The 15225-nt window shown below is 41.8% G+C and overlaps 1 protein-coding gene across 6 annotated transcripts in view; it reads right to left on the bottom strand.

Annotated features, from left to right (window-relative positions):
• The window catches only part of Stard13 (StAR related lipid transfer domain containing 13), a 384230-nt gene that overhangs the window by 22858 nt on the left and 346147 nt on the right, over positions 1 to 15225 (bottom strand). For all 6 annotated transcript variants that reach the window (XM_029559655.1, XM_029559654.1, XM_029559657.1 and 3 more), the window contains 2 exons: positions 2554 to 3911; positions 1030 to 1203 (listed from right to left, as the gene is read on the bottom strand). In XM_029559655.1, coding sequence (XP_029415515.1) covers positions 1030 to 1203; positions 2554 to 3911 — 1532 coding nt within the window. The remainder of the gene's footprint in view (positions 1 to 1029; positions 1204 to 2553; positions 3912 to 15225) is intronic.

Genomic DNA, 15225 nt, shown 5'->3' with positions numbered 1-15225 from the left:
AGAATTCAGCATTCTCTCCACCTTAATCACAGTCTATGGTGATCTATGTGTGGCCCTTGCCTATGTGTTATTTCTGTTAAACAGCATGATTCATGTTAGCAGAATGCATTTGTGGCTCTGTTTTCAAGCCAGGAGGACAACTTTCCAATTTGTTGTGATAGACATGCCTCTCAAATTTAAAACTTAAAACCTCCCAATAGAACAAAACAAAACGTACGTAAAACTTACACGAGGAAGAAGAAATCTGGTTGGGGTTGAAGAAAATGGAGGGGAGAGACGATGAATCACATTTTCTTGCCGATTCTTAGTTTTCTAGAACCCGTTCCATTTTTAAAAGGGAATTAATATACAAGTATATATTGACTTGACCATGTAATTTATAACCTTTTGAAACATTTTTATAAAAGCATCATTGATTTTTCTATGCAGATTATGTAACATTGGACTGTCACCAACATATTTTCTGTTTTTTCAAATTCACTCACTAATTCATCCACAATAGGAACTGTATGCAAGTTCCAAAGGAGACTTGCATCCATTCCTTAATTGCAAAGGTTTACTGAACAGTCTCATTTGTACTTGCCAATGAAAGCAAAAATGGACTTGAAGAATTAAATGCTCTTTGAGTGAATCAATGCTGTAAGGGAGTGAATTCTGCCAGGCCACAAGGTATAAGTGACAGATGTTTCTCTACAAACTGCCAGAATTATTTTATGGCAAGTTTATTTTTGATTCCTTTGTTCACAATTAATCATTCTTTACTCATCTCTCTTCTTTCTCTGAGTCTGACTCCCTTCCCTGGAAACCACCTGAGAACTACAAATAAAGCCATGTGTCCTGTGTGCTTTGTCAAGTCAGTAGCTGGGCTGCCCGGGGGGGACGCTGACAAGCAGAACTCTGCATGGTTTCCAGGAGAGGGTAGTGCAGCCAGTACTTGGATTTTCCAGACACCAGAATGTAAACACTGGTGGCTTTTGCAACGGCACACTTAGCTCTGAACAGCCAATCCATTGTGAACGTGCTACACACCAGGTCCAGCCGTGCTTGTTGGACAAGGAGTACTTCTCCATGACGGCGGTGAGACGGAGCAGTGAGAAGCGCTGGAGCAGGTTCAGCTGGCCTGCTGTCTGGTTGCTGATGTGCGGGGCTGCTGGGGATGGCTGAGGCTGGTGTGAGCGCTGGAAACTGTTCCATCGCAGTCGCCTACAGCAGAGGCGGGCAGAGAAGCTGGTCACTAAGTGGAGAGCTATTGGGAAGAACAGGCTATCCCTCATGCATAAATGGCTAATTAAGGAGTTTCTGAGCCAAGAAAATCAGAAAACAAATGGAATAATGTCACAGATCTGCAGAACCAACACGGGAAATTATTCTTTTCAAGTTGTACACATCTGGAAAAAAGTCACATTGTGGGATTTAAATAAGGGATGTCATAGATTTTGTTAATTTGTTACTTTATTTCAAAATTCACTTCCAAGGTGTTTAGAGTAGCTGAGACAGCTGTGTGTGTGTATATGTGTATGTGTGTGTGTGTGTGTGTGTGTGTGTGTAAGAGAAAGTGTCAGAGAGAGAAAGTAAAAATGAAAAAGAGAGAGAAGAGAGATGGAGTGACAGTGAGACAAAGAACGATGGAGACATAAAAGGAGAGCTGTTAACAGAGAAAATGAGATAGAGAGAGACACAGAGAGAGAGAGAATGAATAGGGAATGCTAGGGGAAGCCTCAAGCATTTGGGGCTGTAGACTATTCTCCTGCTTTCTATGCTCTCCACTGTCATTTGTGCTTGAGTTGGAGCCTGGAAGTGACAGGCATAGATAACAACATAGCAGTGAGCCCTGAGATACATCACTACCTCACTCAAAAATCCAGCAGCACTCCAAGCTGATTACACGAGTCAGGTTCTTTCAGCCAGTGTTCTAGGGTGCTTCTGTAAATCAGCTTTTGTGTGGTGCATAATCAGTAACTTAAAGCAAAAAACAGGCATGAAGTACACACCTTAGATCTCATGGGATTAAAAAGAAATCTGCACAGGGACCGAGCTGCTGTGATCTGTGATTCCCATCTACAGTGCCTGGTATAGAGCTTTGCACATAAGCTCAAGATTTTTCTTGAACAAAACTGAGTTTGAAGTAAAGGACAGAGAAGTGAGTGTGTGTGTTGACATGGATTCAATCAATCACTATGTCTATAGGAAGGAAAAACTTCTGTTCAAGTGATTCCTAACTACATCTATCACTTAGAACAGTGCCAGGCATTGGATAAGCGGTTTTTCCATGTCTGTTAAAGAAATTAACAAAACACAGCCACTATGACATAGATGAACCAGGGGCTGGAGAGACGGCTCAGTGGTTAAGAACACTGGCACATGGCAGCTAACAACTGTCCATAACTCTAGTTCCAGGGAATCCGACAGCCTCTTCTGTCCCCTGTGGGCACTGCATGACATGGGTGCACTTACCTATATGCAGGCAATACATGCATACACGTAAAATAAAAACAATAAATAAAACATTAAAAAAATAGATGAATCATCAACTCACAAAAGCATGTAGCCTACCTGTTTGGCCTGGTCAGAGAGGCCCCCACACCAGAATCCCTTCTTTCTCTGACCCCAGTTGCCTCCGATTCAGTCAGAGAGGTCCCATCTCTTTCCACATCACTGGGTGTTGTCCGACCTTCCGAGACAGAGTTGCCTTCAAAATCTAAAGTGATCTGATTGGGAGATGGGAAGGAGGCTAAGCCAGGTTCCCCCACCAATGCATCGGGACTTTGCAGTTCTGGTAAGATATGCTTTGACCAGTCATCCACTACCTCTTGGATCCCATTAACATGCTGTAGGATGTCATCCAGCTCGGGGAGGAGGTCATCCTCTAAGTCCAACAGATCTCCTGTGCTGGCATACAGATGGGAGTCGGGGACATTGTCATAGATACTGACTCGGCTGGCTCTGTGGCAGGACCCCACCAGCCTGGGCTCCCTCATGCCGGGGCCCCGCTGTCTGCCCAGGGAGATGCTCCCAGTCCTCCAGTTAACCCCATTGCTATTATCTGTAGGTGAGAGGCTTTCAATAGAAAGTGCCTTGGGGAACGTTCCTGGTTTGTGATCCTTGGGAATATGTACCAGCAAGTTCTCTTGGGAGTGAAACCCATGGGTGCGGTTTTGATCCTTTGTATCCCGTTGTGCTGTCCCTCCCAGCACATCCAGGTCCTCCAAGTACATGCCCTCGCGCTTGTTGGCCTCATGGTGGCATTTCCGTTCCTTCATGCATGGCGTGCTCACCCTGCTGCTGTTCTCTGAGGGGCTGCTCTCACCACTGGACTTACTGGAGCAAGGAGGCCCTTTCCTACAAGCAGCTGGGGGTGAGTTCTGCAGATCTCCATTGGGTATTTGAATGCACTGCATGGCCTTAAAGGAATCTGGCTCTTGCTGCAACACAGGCCCACTGATCACCAGGCCACCTGTCCTCCCTGGCCCCTTATGCCTCCCATGTGCTCCTTTAGCTCGTAGAGTTTCCATGCGTTTTAAAAAAGACTTGGCCCTGGCCCTGGTGGGTTTCTCATTCTTGGGGTGGAAGGAGTAGCTAAGAATGTCTCGGGGAGACTGTGGGAGGCTGCTGCTGCCCAGGGTGCCCTCCAGTAGAAGTGTGTTGTCAGCACAGTGCTGTCCTGACTGGCTGCGGCTGTCGCTGCCTCCGCTGCTTTCGCTGTGAATGGAGCAGACCTCGGGTTCGCTCAGGTCTGTGAGGACACTCTCACTGCTGGCCGTGTTTCTCATCCTAGGGCCTCCTGGGGACCCGTTTCTGTCTCCCCCTGGGAACAGTGTGTGCAGGTCATCCACACGAGACCACCTGCGGCTGGTTCTTTGGAAAGTCCATTTGTTGCTGATGCAAAGATCTTCCTCATCTGAGTCGTCACCCTGCAAAACAAGGAAGATGCTCATGTACTTGAAGCATGGATGCTTGGTGCTCCCACCTTGTTTCCTCTGTCCTATTCACACTGGGATTCTTGAATACCCCAGCCTCTACCACCTCTCACTGTCCTGTACACTGTGCTTCCCCCCTGTGACCAGAGGACCTCCTTCATTTACCAAGCTTTCTTCCTTTTATGGACTCTTTTTTTAATTCTTTCTTTTCTCTCTAAGAGTTAAAAAGAGTGTGTAATTATCATCTGGACTAGACAGTAGAAACACTGGCAGTCTCCTTTTACAAACTCGACCCTGCTGATAAAGGGCACTTCTTTCCCAAACACCTCTTAATTGAGATCCAGAACCATTTTTACCAGCTTCCCTTTTCTTAACCTCAGCCTCAGAGCTTGTATTTCTTACCTTAGCGCCCCAAACTTGATTCCTGTCATACATTTCCCACATAAGTTAACAGCAAAATCATCTGCTGAGTTCTGAAGAGTAGATAAGTTGGGAGCTAATCTAGAGATCACATTTGAAGACAGTTTAACCCAGTCGCTCTGCTTGACCAGGCTTCTTGTGTTTTATGAACTTGAATCAGAATGCCTTTGGCCATACACAAACCTCCCAGGTGCTGTGGTTGGTCCCCAAGGCTCTGCAACATCTTACATTCTGCATGTCACACACTGACCTCACCTGTCTGGTTTTTGCATGAATTTGTAGCCTGTGACACATAAGAGTCTGTGTTCCTTGTGGCCAAATATCCTTCTGCTTATCTCTGCATTATGCCTTGGGCCCAGAAATTATTTACTCCCCCAAATGGGCTGAAACGTCAGCTCCTGCTCCCTCCTTTCCATGCCTAGCAGTAAGACCCTGTGTGGAAATGATTTTCAAATTTGTTCCCTTGTTTGCATCTTCCTGCTCACTTCCTTATTCTAGGCCCTCAGCATCTCTCCCCGGATGTATTACAGCCAAAACCTGGCTAGAATTCTGATCTCTAGAATGTTCCTCACCTAATCAGATTCCCACCATGCGATCCAAATACAATCATATACTTTCTCAGATCAGAAGGCTTTGGCTGGAGTGATTTCAGTCTCAGTTGTTCAAGGGAAGGTCAGCAGGAGCAGGGCCTGGGGATTTTCCTTTTATTCCAACTTATATCCTCCCTAATACAACACCCATGCTAATCACTTAACTTCCATCATTTTTGTTGTTACTTGAACTTATCTTCCTTTGGTATATCTGGTTCTAAGACCTGGTCCAGAGTGATATTAGTACCAACTAAGAGATATGCAACTCTGTACAAATCCCTTACCTTTTCTACAGTAAATTTTCTTTACATATAAAATTAGGTTAAAAGTTGGCTCTGACTCATAGGTTTGCTAATGGAAATAAATAAGGGTGTATATTTAGTAGTCCCTTACTGTGAAATATTTGTTCTTTTCAATGTTTATTTGTTTGCCTATTTTACATATTTAGCATCCTCCTTAGCAACCCTAACCTTACAATATATTGTTTTCAAGGCAAAATAAACAGATGCACAGTAAATAATTGTTGGAACCTTCTCATGGAAGGTTTATTCTTTCAAAACCTACGTTCTATCTAAGTTAAACTAAATTCGAACATTCAAGTATAAAGTGGAAGAAACTACAAAGTCAGGGTACTTACAAAACTTCTATGGCTTTGACATTACAGTAGGAGGAATTTAGCTTTGATTTTTAAAAACAGAAAGTATTGTATAAAGTTTTGTTGAGATAACTTGAAAAATTAAAATTGTATACATTGACCTAGGATCATTGAAAGTGGACATTCTCTGTGATACTGTCTAGTTCTTTTTGTGATTCTTAACATAAAAAACAACTTCTGAGAGCTGTTTATATACAGGGCACCATGAGAGCTAAGCACTGAGCTTACTGGACACCCATATCATATTTTAGGAAGCTTGTGAGGTGACATAAAGCAAGTCTTCTAAAAAAACTCTTTCAGCAAACAGTTTTAGAGAAGGCAAAGGAAGGATCCACAACTTTTAAGAAAACATAGATGTTTAAAAATAGAAACTATAATATTTAATGTTGATTCCAACTACTCTTTCTATTCTACTACTAACACTAGAAAACCACATATAAGTTGGATAAGGACTCCTTTATTTAGGTTGAGAAAATATGCCAAGCTGGGCTCTGTGGACTCAAGACAGAATGCTGGTCCTGTCTGTTTGGCTCTAAGCACTTATTACATTGGCTTTGGCCAACAGAGAAGATGCTTACTACCCAACCAAAACATTTTACAAAATGGTAAACTCCTTGAGGAGAAAAACAGTTCAAAGAAATTCTGCAGTTAATTAGGTTTTTCCAATCAAAGTAAGGAAACAAAAACTAAAGCAATACAAAAATAAAAACAAAGCAAAGCAAAATGAAAAATACACCCTTTTTTCTTTGGCACTTTGCAAAAAATTATCATAGTATATACCCAGGCAAAAGAATTCTGTATCTTTCAAATTATTTATAGAGACACATAATAATGTGATAAGGCAGGCACCATCTTGACCATAGCTATACCATGTTGAAATCTAGGCTGAATCTAGTCTCTGAGACTAAAAGGCAGTTGGCCCATGGTGTGGGAACAGGAAGGTGCAGCTCAGCTGCACCTAGGTTTGAGTTTGAGAACACGTCAATATGCTCCTGGTTGACTTGTGAACAGGTCAGCATCTCCCTGGTTGCTCCTGCTAACTGCAGATTTATGGCTTCTGTACTCTACGCTTGGCTTGCTTTTGCAGACTAGTAATTGTTAGAGGGGCTTCTCCCCCCGCCCCCCGCAACCTGTGGAAATTCTTGGAAACTTAAACTTTTCAGCCCAGATGTTGTTTTTCTGTATCAGGGCTTACCCTAAGAACAGCTAGGCACTGCACTTGGATTCAAATGCCCTGTGCAGTCACCAGCAAGCTAATAAATGCCTTTCTTTTGGCATTATTTTGTGTCTGGGTGGTCTTCTTTGGTGAAATACCTCACAACAATAAGACATATATTTCCCATCAAAACATAGGGGATGTAACCATACTATACTAACACACAAAAAAAGTTATAATAATTATTCTTGTTTGTTTGTTGTTTGTCTAGAGTGTCCCAAATCCAAACACTGAATTCTAAAATGCTTCAAAATTTTTAAAAAATTTGAGTACTGAGATGATGCCATAGATAAAAAAATTTTACCTGGCCACATGTGATGGGGTTGTAGTAAAAATATACATGCACACCGATGTATAAATGTATAAATTACCTTAAGGTTATGTGTATCAGATGCAAATGAAATGTAAATGAATTTCATGCTTAGACTTTGGTCTGACACACAAGTTATCATGTTCTATGTATATGCAAGTATCAATGTTCTAGAAATATCTAAATATGAATCACTGCTGGTCCCAAACATTTTGGATAAGGAATATTCAATCTGTAGTCTCATTTAGTCTGTTCATCTCTAAAAAAAATGTTGCTTGCAATCCCTTAAATTTATTCAGCAATGAACCATGTGGTCAAAATCTGCAGTATGCAAAGTAAACATTGTACTAGAGTGCAAGTTTCTTTCCCATGCTTGGGACTAAGTGAAGAGTCAGACACACACAGGCTCCCCAGTAGCATTTGTAGCATACTGTTTAAGAGATTATCAGATTTCATTGTTTGGCCATTTTTTTTAGGTTAGAAACAGTCTGTGTTTATATAGAAATGTGAAATGTAGATTTATAGAGTTGATCATGTTTATGGAGAAGAAGATACTCCAAACTAACTTTATTCTCCCATATGAATGGTCTAGTATACTATGAAACTATGACAGAGACAGAACATCAGAATTTCAAAAGGCTGTCTTGCCTGGACGTGGTGGTGCACATTTTTAATCCCAGGCAGAGGAGGCAGAGGCTGGCAGCCTGGTCTACATAGTGAGTTCCAGGCCAGCTGGGGCTACAGGGAGACCCTGTCTCAAAAAGACCAAAAAAAAAAAAAAAAAAAAAAAAAAAAAAATGGCTGTCATGATACTGTTGTGAATAGGGTGGCTGACAGTGCTGGATGCTACCAAGGTTTCGTTAGTAAGTGGAAATGGGTAACTTCATCAAAGTGATCAAAAGACTGAAAGTAACTGAGGGGTAGGGGGAGCTTTACAGGCAAGTCTCAAAAAGTCATGTCTATTTTAAACAAAACGTCAGTGAATAGGAATAACCCATGTTTTTAAAGTATAAAGATGGTATAAGGGCACACCCTGAAGGATATTGAGCTAGGTATCCTCTTTGAAACTTGGTTTTCTCAGTCATAAGATGAAAGATAACAAAATACATGTCTAACATAGTTCATCAACAGAACTAAATGAAATTATATGTGCAAAGGCCATCAAAACTTCAAAGTGATGGATAAAACTAGTTATGATTGTTAGAGATATTGGTTGAGCACTACTAATCCCTAAATCCAAAGTCTAAGATTCTCCAAGTGTGAAACTGTTTGACGGTTTACATGATACTACGAGTTGAAAACTGTATACCACAAAACCTCGCTTCAACATGTGCATACAAGCAATACTACATATATAGTAGATTGTATATATGTAACAATAATTAAAGAAGAGGTCACAAAATTGAGAAATAGGGGGATGTATGAGAAAGGGGGTAAGAAGGGCTAGAAATGATGCAAATGTAATACTTAAGCAAGAAATTCTTAAATTTTTTTAACAACTTAAGAAAGCATTGCTTCATATACAAAGTATAAAATATTGCTTAAAATGGTAAGCTCTGTATACAAGGTATATATGAAAATAAACGGATTTTTTTTGTTGTTAGATTTAGGTCTTGTGCCCAAGATGTCTCATTTTGTACACGCAGCTTAAAAAAAAATCTGAAAAAAAATCATATCAGAACAGTTTTCTTCTATAGCATTTTGGATAAGGAATAGTGAGCCAATATTAAAATGTATAAAGATCTTGACGGGACTGGAGAGTTGGCTCGGCAGCTAAGAGCACTGGTTGTTCCTGCAAAGGACCCGGGTTCAGTTCCCAGCACCCACACATGGTGACTCACAAGTGTCTATATAACTGTAGTTCCAGGGTGCCCGACATCCTCTTCTGGCTTCTATGGGCATTACATGCATATGGCCACTTATACATATACAGGTAAAACACTCATACACATAAAATACAAATAAAAAAATGAAAAGACTTTAATGGAGATGAAGGATGACTGTTAATGAGCTGAAATTGCTTGATGTCAAATGTAATGACTCTATCTTTAAAATTCAACTATGAGATGTGCAGGGTGTTCTATTAATAGCCTTTAGAGTTCTGGAAAATTTAATATTAATGTGAATTAGCTATGTAACATGGCTACCAAAGTTGCGAACCTTATGGCACATGACTGGAGCACGGATACTGAGGCTCTGAAGGTCAGAGCCTACTGCATTTTCATTGGTCACATAAATCGAGGACAACAGCTTTACTTAAATGGCATATTTTAAGGAGTGCACTTTTACAAGAAATTAGGATGGTGTGTCCCAGGGGGCCTTGTTCCTCCAAGGGGTTGGGCCTGCTGCAGAGACTTGACTGCGGAGAGTTAGCTGCAGAGGGAGGAGCGTTGGGGGCCATCTTGGGACAGAAGCTGTGTGTGCAGAAAAGAATGGCTCTGGTGTCTCACTTGCGTGGGCATGAGAGTGGGCATTTACTGACCTGGGGCAAGACCGCGTACCCACAAGGTGTGAGTGAAAGCTAGTGGTGACTGTGGGTAGGGGCGCGGAAGTGATCTGGAACTGTGGGCAGCCAGGTGTTGCTACTACCCTGACCAACAACTCAAAGTGAGTTTTCTTCTTGTTGGCACTCTTTCTTGCTATTTAGTCATCAGACATACATATGCACTCATGTTCAGCTGTTGTAAACATATCACAAAGGGGGAAATGGATAAAATGAGGGCATTCAACTGAGAAGGGAGGAGTGAAGGACATTCAAGGAACAATTAGGATAAAGGAGAAGAAAGAAATCAAGAGAGGGTGTGTGTCCCGAGGAGTATATTTCCCTCTGAGGGGTGGGGCCTGCTGTGGAGAATTGGCTGCAGAGAGTTAGCCATGGAGGGAAGAGCATTGGCACCATCTTGGAAGTTAGCAGCATGGAAAAAATGGCCTCAGTGTCTCAACTGCATGGGCATGAGGAGCATTTACCAAGATGTGTTGAGACCATGGATCCATGAGACTTGAGTGAAACCTAATGGAGACTGTGGGCAGGGTGTGGAAGCAATATGATACAGTGGGCCACTGAGCTGCAGAGCAGACCAGGGCACTGGGTGTTTGCCTTTGTAAGCTACTCTATTTCCCCTACCCAGGATATAAACTATGAAAAATTAAGATAAAGGCGTATTATATGGTTTGTCTAATAGTGCCAGCAGCAAGAGACCCTAAGAGAGCTCGGGTGACAAATTGGCACAAGTTGGCAGGATAATGGCTCTAGGAATGACAAACCTCAGGAGTTTGGAAATGGCGGCACTGATGTGGATTTGACAGTGGATTATAAAATATGTAACTAAGAGGCCAGCTACGCAGAAGCATGGGCCACAGCTGTGTTGTAAATGTGGGGAAACAGCCCAATTGTGGATATATGAAGATTTGTTAAAGGTTATAGAAAAACTGTTTCAGACTGTGGACATGAGGGGAGAACCCAGAGAGGGGGCGTGGCCACTGCATAATTAAAAATGTGCCCAAGGCACAGAAAGCTGAAAAGGCTAGAGAAGCACTGGCAGACCCAATTGCAGAGCTTGAGAGAGAGAGAGAGAAAAAAAAATGGTACATTTTAACTTGTGTAAGGTTCAAGGACTCAGAGGAAAAGACAGATAATAGTAAAAAAAAAAAAAAAAAAAAAGAGATAACCTAAAAATAAAAGTAGCTAAAGCTGCCCCTCAGATTAAAAAAAAAAAAAAGCTAACAGTGCTGTAGCTAGGAAATACTCCACACTGGAACTGTTAAAACTAGGAAAAACTTACAAGCAAGCAATCAAAGCCCCTAGCCATGTGGCTTGTGAGATTGTGGGACATGGGAGCAAATGATGTCAGTCTAAATCCTTCAGAAGTTTCACAGCTGAGTTATATAACCCATCTATCCTTGCGACATAGGCTGTTCAACCTAGGCCAATGCAGAGGGGAGCAATACTTAATGGGATGGCATTAGAGATACATGGTCATCACCAAGTGAAACTCTGATAATTAACAAAGGCTGGAGGACTATAAAGGAAGGACAGGCATTACTGAGAGAACTAGGTATAAGAAAAGCAATATATGATACCCAGTTTACTGGGCCAGGTAAGACCGTGTTCACCAGAGATATAAAGGAAAGCTTAATTCAACTGGGACCTCGAAAATGGTATGGAGCTTTAATGGTTTTGCTAAGCCCTTGAATGGGACAGGATCTTTGTGAAGTGAGAGAGGTTTTAGCAGATCTAAATGATTCTAACCAGCATGTAAAACATGTCTGTAGAATAACAGATCACCCTACAAGAGATATAAAAGAGACCAGACAGAAAAAATGGTCTGTTTGGGTTACTTGAAAACAAATGTGGCAAGACTTATGTCGAACTCAAATTCCCAGAGAAAAAATTGATAGAAAACCAAATCCAGTACTAAAGAGTTTCTGAAAGGCTTTAAAACCAGAACAGTTTACAAAAGGCATTCAAAGGATAAAACCTGTCCCAGGGGTGGTTAAAAATCCCCAAAGATTAAATAAGGTGCACTTCTCTTCTGGTAAAGGCTATACTGGGGTGGAAGCAGTTTTTCCCACCAAGGCCTCTCCCAGCAGCCAGGTATGGTCAATGGAGAGATGACAGATATGGCTAAAGTCAGGAGGCAGACCCAGGGCCTGCCTGACTCAGGGAACCAACAGGTACAGCAGGGACGGGAGAAACCCCCTACCTCCTTAGCCCAGTGCAGAATACAAAAAGACTCCATGTAAGATCCCCAGAATGCAGAATGACTCCAAAGGATAACTAAAGACAGCAAAGAACTAACCAAATTAATGCCTCTTACCCATGCTGTGGTACCTAACAAAGAACTGTGGAGAAAGCAGTTAATACGAATGGATAAAATCTTTCCATGTTGTGTTAGACCTTGTCTATGATTGATTTAATATATGATGTCAACCTTCCTTCGAGTGTTTTACGGATGTGAAATCCATCTGAAATATACCTGAAGAAGTAGAGGCTGGCTATAGCTATAAGATTCTTGGGAGTTTTATGGTTGGATGAGATAAAAACAGAGGCTCCCAAACTATAAAACTGTTAAGAAATCTTATCTACAGTAGCAGGGGTGGGTTGCCCCCCTATGAGCTGTTGGTCAGAGAGAGATCCTAGAGGTCCTCAAATTCACCCAGACTGTTGCCACTAATGTCAGTTGTACACTAGAAAGGTCAGTAAGGCCATGTTGCTGAAGACAATGCATGATGTGAGCATGGGAGGAGAAGAAGAAATGGAGCTGAGACAAAGTCAAAAAACTCCATGCCACTGGATGATGTTCATAGTGCCAGATGGTGCTATGCAGATGGTTGGGGAAGAAAGGATCCCCTATGATTCTACTCAATAATGGACCCCACCTTCTGCACACTATGGACATGCCAAGCAATGCCTGAAAGTGCAATAATGGCTTGACCAACATACCTACAACTGACAAACTTCTAATGGGATAAGGCCCACTTCTAGGGGTGGAACACACATCTGGTGCTGTAGACCAGGCCATCCCCCTGTCGAAAAAGGCTACAAGCCCTAGCAGGAAAGCCATTACAAGTATACTGTTTAATGGCTACAGTACACCTACTGGGATATCTTCTAGGCATTTGTATTTAAATCCATGTTTGTTTAGATGGGTCTACTTCCTTCCATTTGTCTTTACAGTAGAAGAAACACCACTGAGATAGATCAATGGCCACAGCTTGAAGACGGATAACGGGGTGGCCCCGGAAGTCACTATCTCACCATGATAAAAGAGAGATCACCCTACATCTGTCACCCCCTCCGAGGCTCAGAGACCTTAGTGGAAGATTGGTGGAAAGATTGTAAGAGCAGAGGAAAGGGGCCTGCTTTGGAGAATTGATTGTGGAGAGTTAACTGCAGAGGGAGGTATGTTGGTGGCCATCTTGGGACAGAAGTGGCATCACGCGGAAAAGAATGGCTCTGGTGTCTCGCTCACATGGATGCGAGAGGGGGCATTTACTGACCTGGGGTGAGACCATGTGCCCACAAGCATGGGCGAAAGCTAATGGTGACTGTGGGCTGGTGGCAGAAGTGATCTGGAACTGTGGGCTGCTGAGCCACAGAGCAGAACAGGGCACTGGGTGTGGGGCGCCAGGTGTTTGCCTTTGTAAGTTACTCTATTTCCCCTACCCAGGATATAAACTATGAAAAATTCAGATAAAGGTGTGTTATATGGTTTGTCTAATAGTGCTAGGAGCAAGAGACCCTAAGAGAGCTCAGGTGACAGATGGCCAAGATCTGGAACTACGATCTCCCATGAATGATGATTTAAAAAATGGCGGGCTTAGAAACAAGGTACGCCACATGGTGCACCTCAGTGGGCCAGGGGCTGCCCATCCCTGAAGTTCCCAGTCCTGAAACAGACACAGAAATACCAAGTAAGCAAGAGAACTTTTCATCACCACATGGCAGGGCTTTCTATGATGCCCAAATTTGAAATTGGTAGATTTTTCTTATTGGACAGAGTAGTTTATCTACCACAGTCCATGGCATATTATATATAGTATCCATGGTTTCACACAGAGAAAATATGTTTGTAACTTTGTAATTGGATGTGGCTAGTGATGAAGGACAGAGTTTGAAAATACAGTGTGACTGACTTCATTTTGAATAGTAAGTATTTGAAGGAATACTCTAAGTGCTGAAACTGTTTTAAAAGCTCATTCCATACTAGTCAACACGCAGATAGTTTCTTTCTGATCACTGGAATTAACACAACACAGAAAGGATTTTAGATGTACATTATTTCTTGTGAGTACTGGTATCAACCACCTTAAATTAGATTTCTAATACAAAGTGCAGTCACATTAAAATCTTATGTACTCATAATCCCAGCGTTTGTTCAGAGTGTGTGCACAGGCCTGTAGCACAGGGAATTAGATTCCTGCTGCTTTAATGGAAACTTTTGTTTCATTAATACAGATGAAGAACAGAAAAGCTATTAGTACAATAATAATTCTTCATATTATGCATGCTTTCAATAAAATATGCACCATTTTGTCATTTTCCCTATTTTCCACTCTATTTGTCTTTTTTATATTTATTGGAATGCACTTTTGTGTTGTTTGAATCTAATACTAGTCTTGTACTTTCTATTCATTTTTTAAAATTTGAAGGTCTGACAACTCATTTGTATTAAATTTTACAAATATCTGTGGCAGACTGGAAGTGTAAATAAACAGGCAGTTCACCACAGGTATTTTGGGAAAATTTGTTCTAGACCCAGTAGGGGTCAGAAACCATATCTGTGAAAGGCCAGATGGTAAATATTTTGGGCTCATAGGCTATTGTGGTCTCTGTCATACTCCACTTTGTTGAGCCTGACTGTGCTCTACCAAAACTTTATAAAAACAGGAGCAGTAGCTTGCCAACTCCTGCCTTAGAGGACAGAGTAGAAGGGTTACTATGATGAGAAGGAAGAAATCCTCATTCTGTGTCTCTTGAGAGGTGTAGAACTAGCTCATCAGATGAGCTAGTTTACAGTCAGCTTTTAGCTGGGTTTTTACATGGAAAACTTAGTGATTTAAAGAGCTCACCTTGCTGAGAAGCTTACAGGCAGAGGATGAGGGAAGGTAAAGGATGCTCTCAGAAAGAAATCCTGTGGTGAGTGGTGGGAGGTTGGAAAACATGAAAGAAGATTCTTCCTAACTCAGAGGATTCTAAAGTTCTAAGACATTCAAATGTCATGTTTGCAAACCTTTAATGTTCCCCAGCTACATGACTGATGAACTACTGTGCTATTTTCCTCTTACTTGATTCTGTTGCTTGGATCTTCCAGGAGCACCTGTATTTGGTAGGAGATGCCAGGTATGGAAATCAATATGTCAGGGGTGAGGGCGGAGATTGGGTCCCTGTCATAGCTCAACCAGGCAGGAGGGTTTTAGCTGCATGGCTTATTCATGGTTTCTGAATTGCTTTCTATCTTTGGTCATGATTTCAGAGTCTTCTTAAAATGTAACTCTAATGAGAACCTGATCTTTCTTGGTAAATACTCAGTAAGGTTCAGTGAGAGTCTGTTTCCTTCTTTCCTCACTAATAACCTGACCAGAGTCTTTAGATTATAATCTTTCCTTTGAATAGA

The sequence above is a fragment of the Nannospalax galili genome, unplaced genomic scaffold, assembly GCF_000622305.1.
Source record: "Nannospalax galili isolate Female #2095 unplaced genomic scaffold, S.galili_v1.0 scaffold768, whole genome shotgun sequence".
Lineage (NCBI taxonomy): Eukaryota > Metazoa > Chordata > Mammalia > Rodentia > Spalacidae > Nannospalax > Nannospalax galili.
Note: the sequence above shows the minus strand (reverse complement) of the source record. Positions and strands in the feature narration are given on the sequence as shown.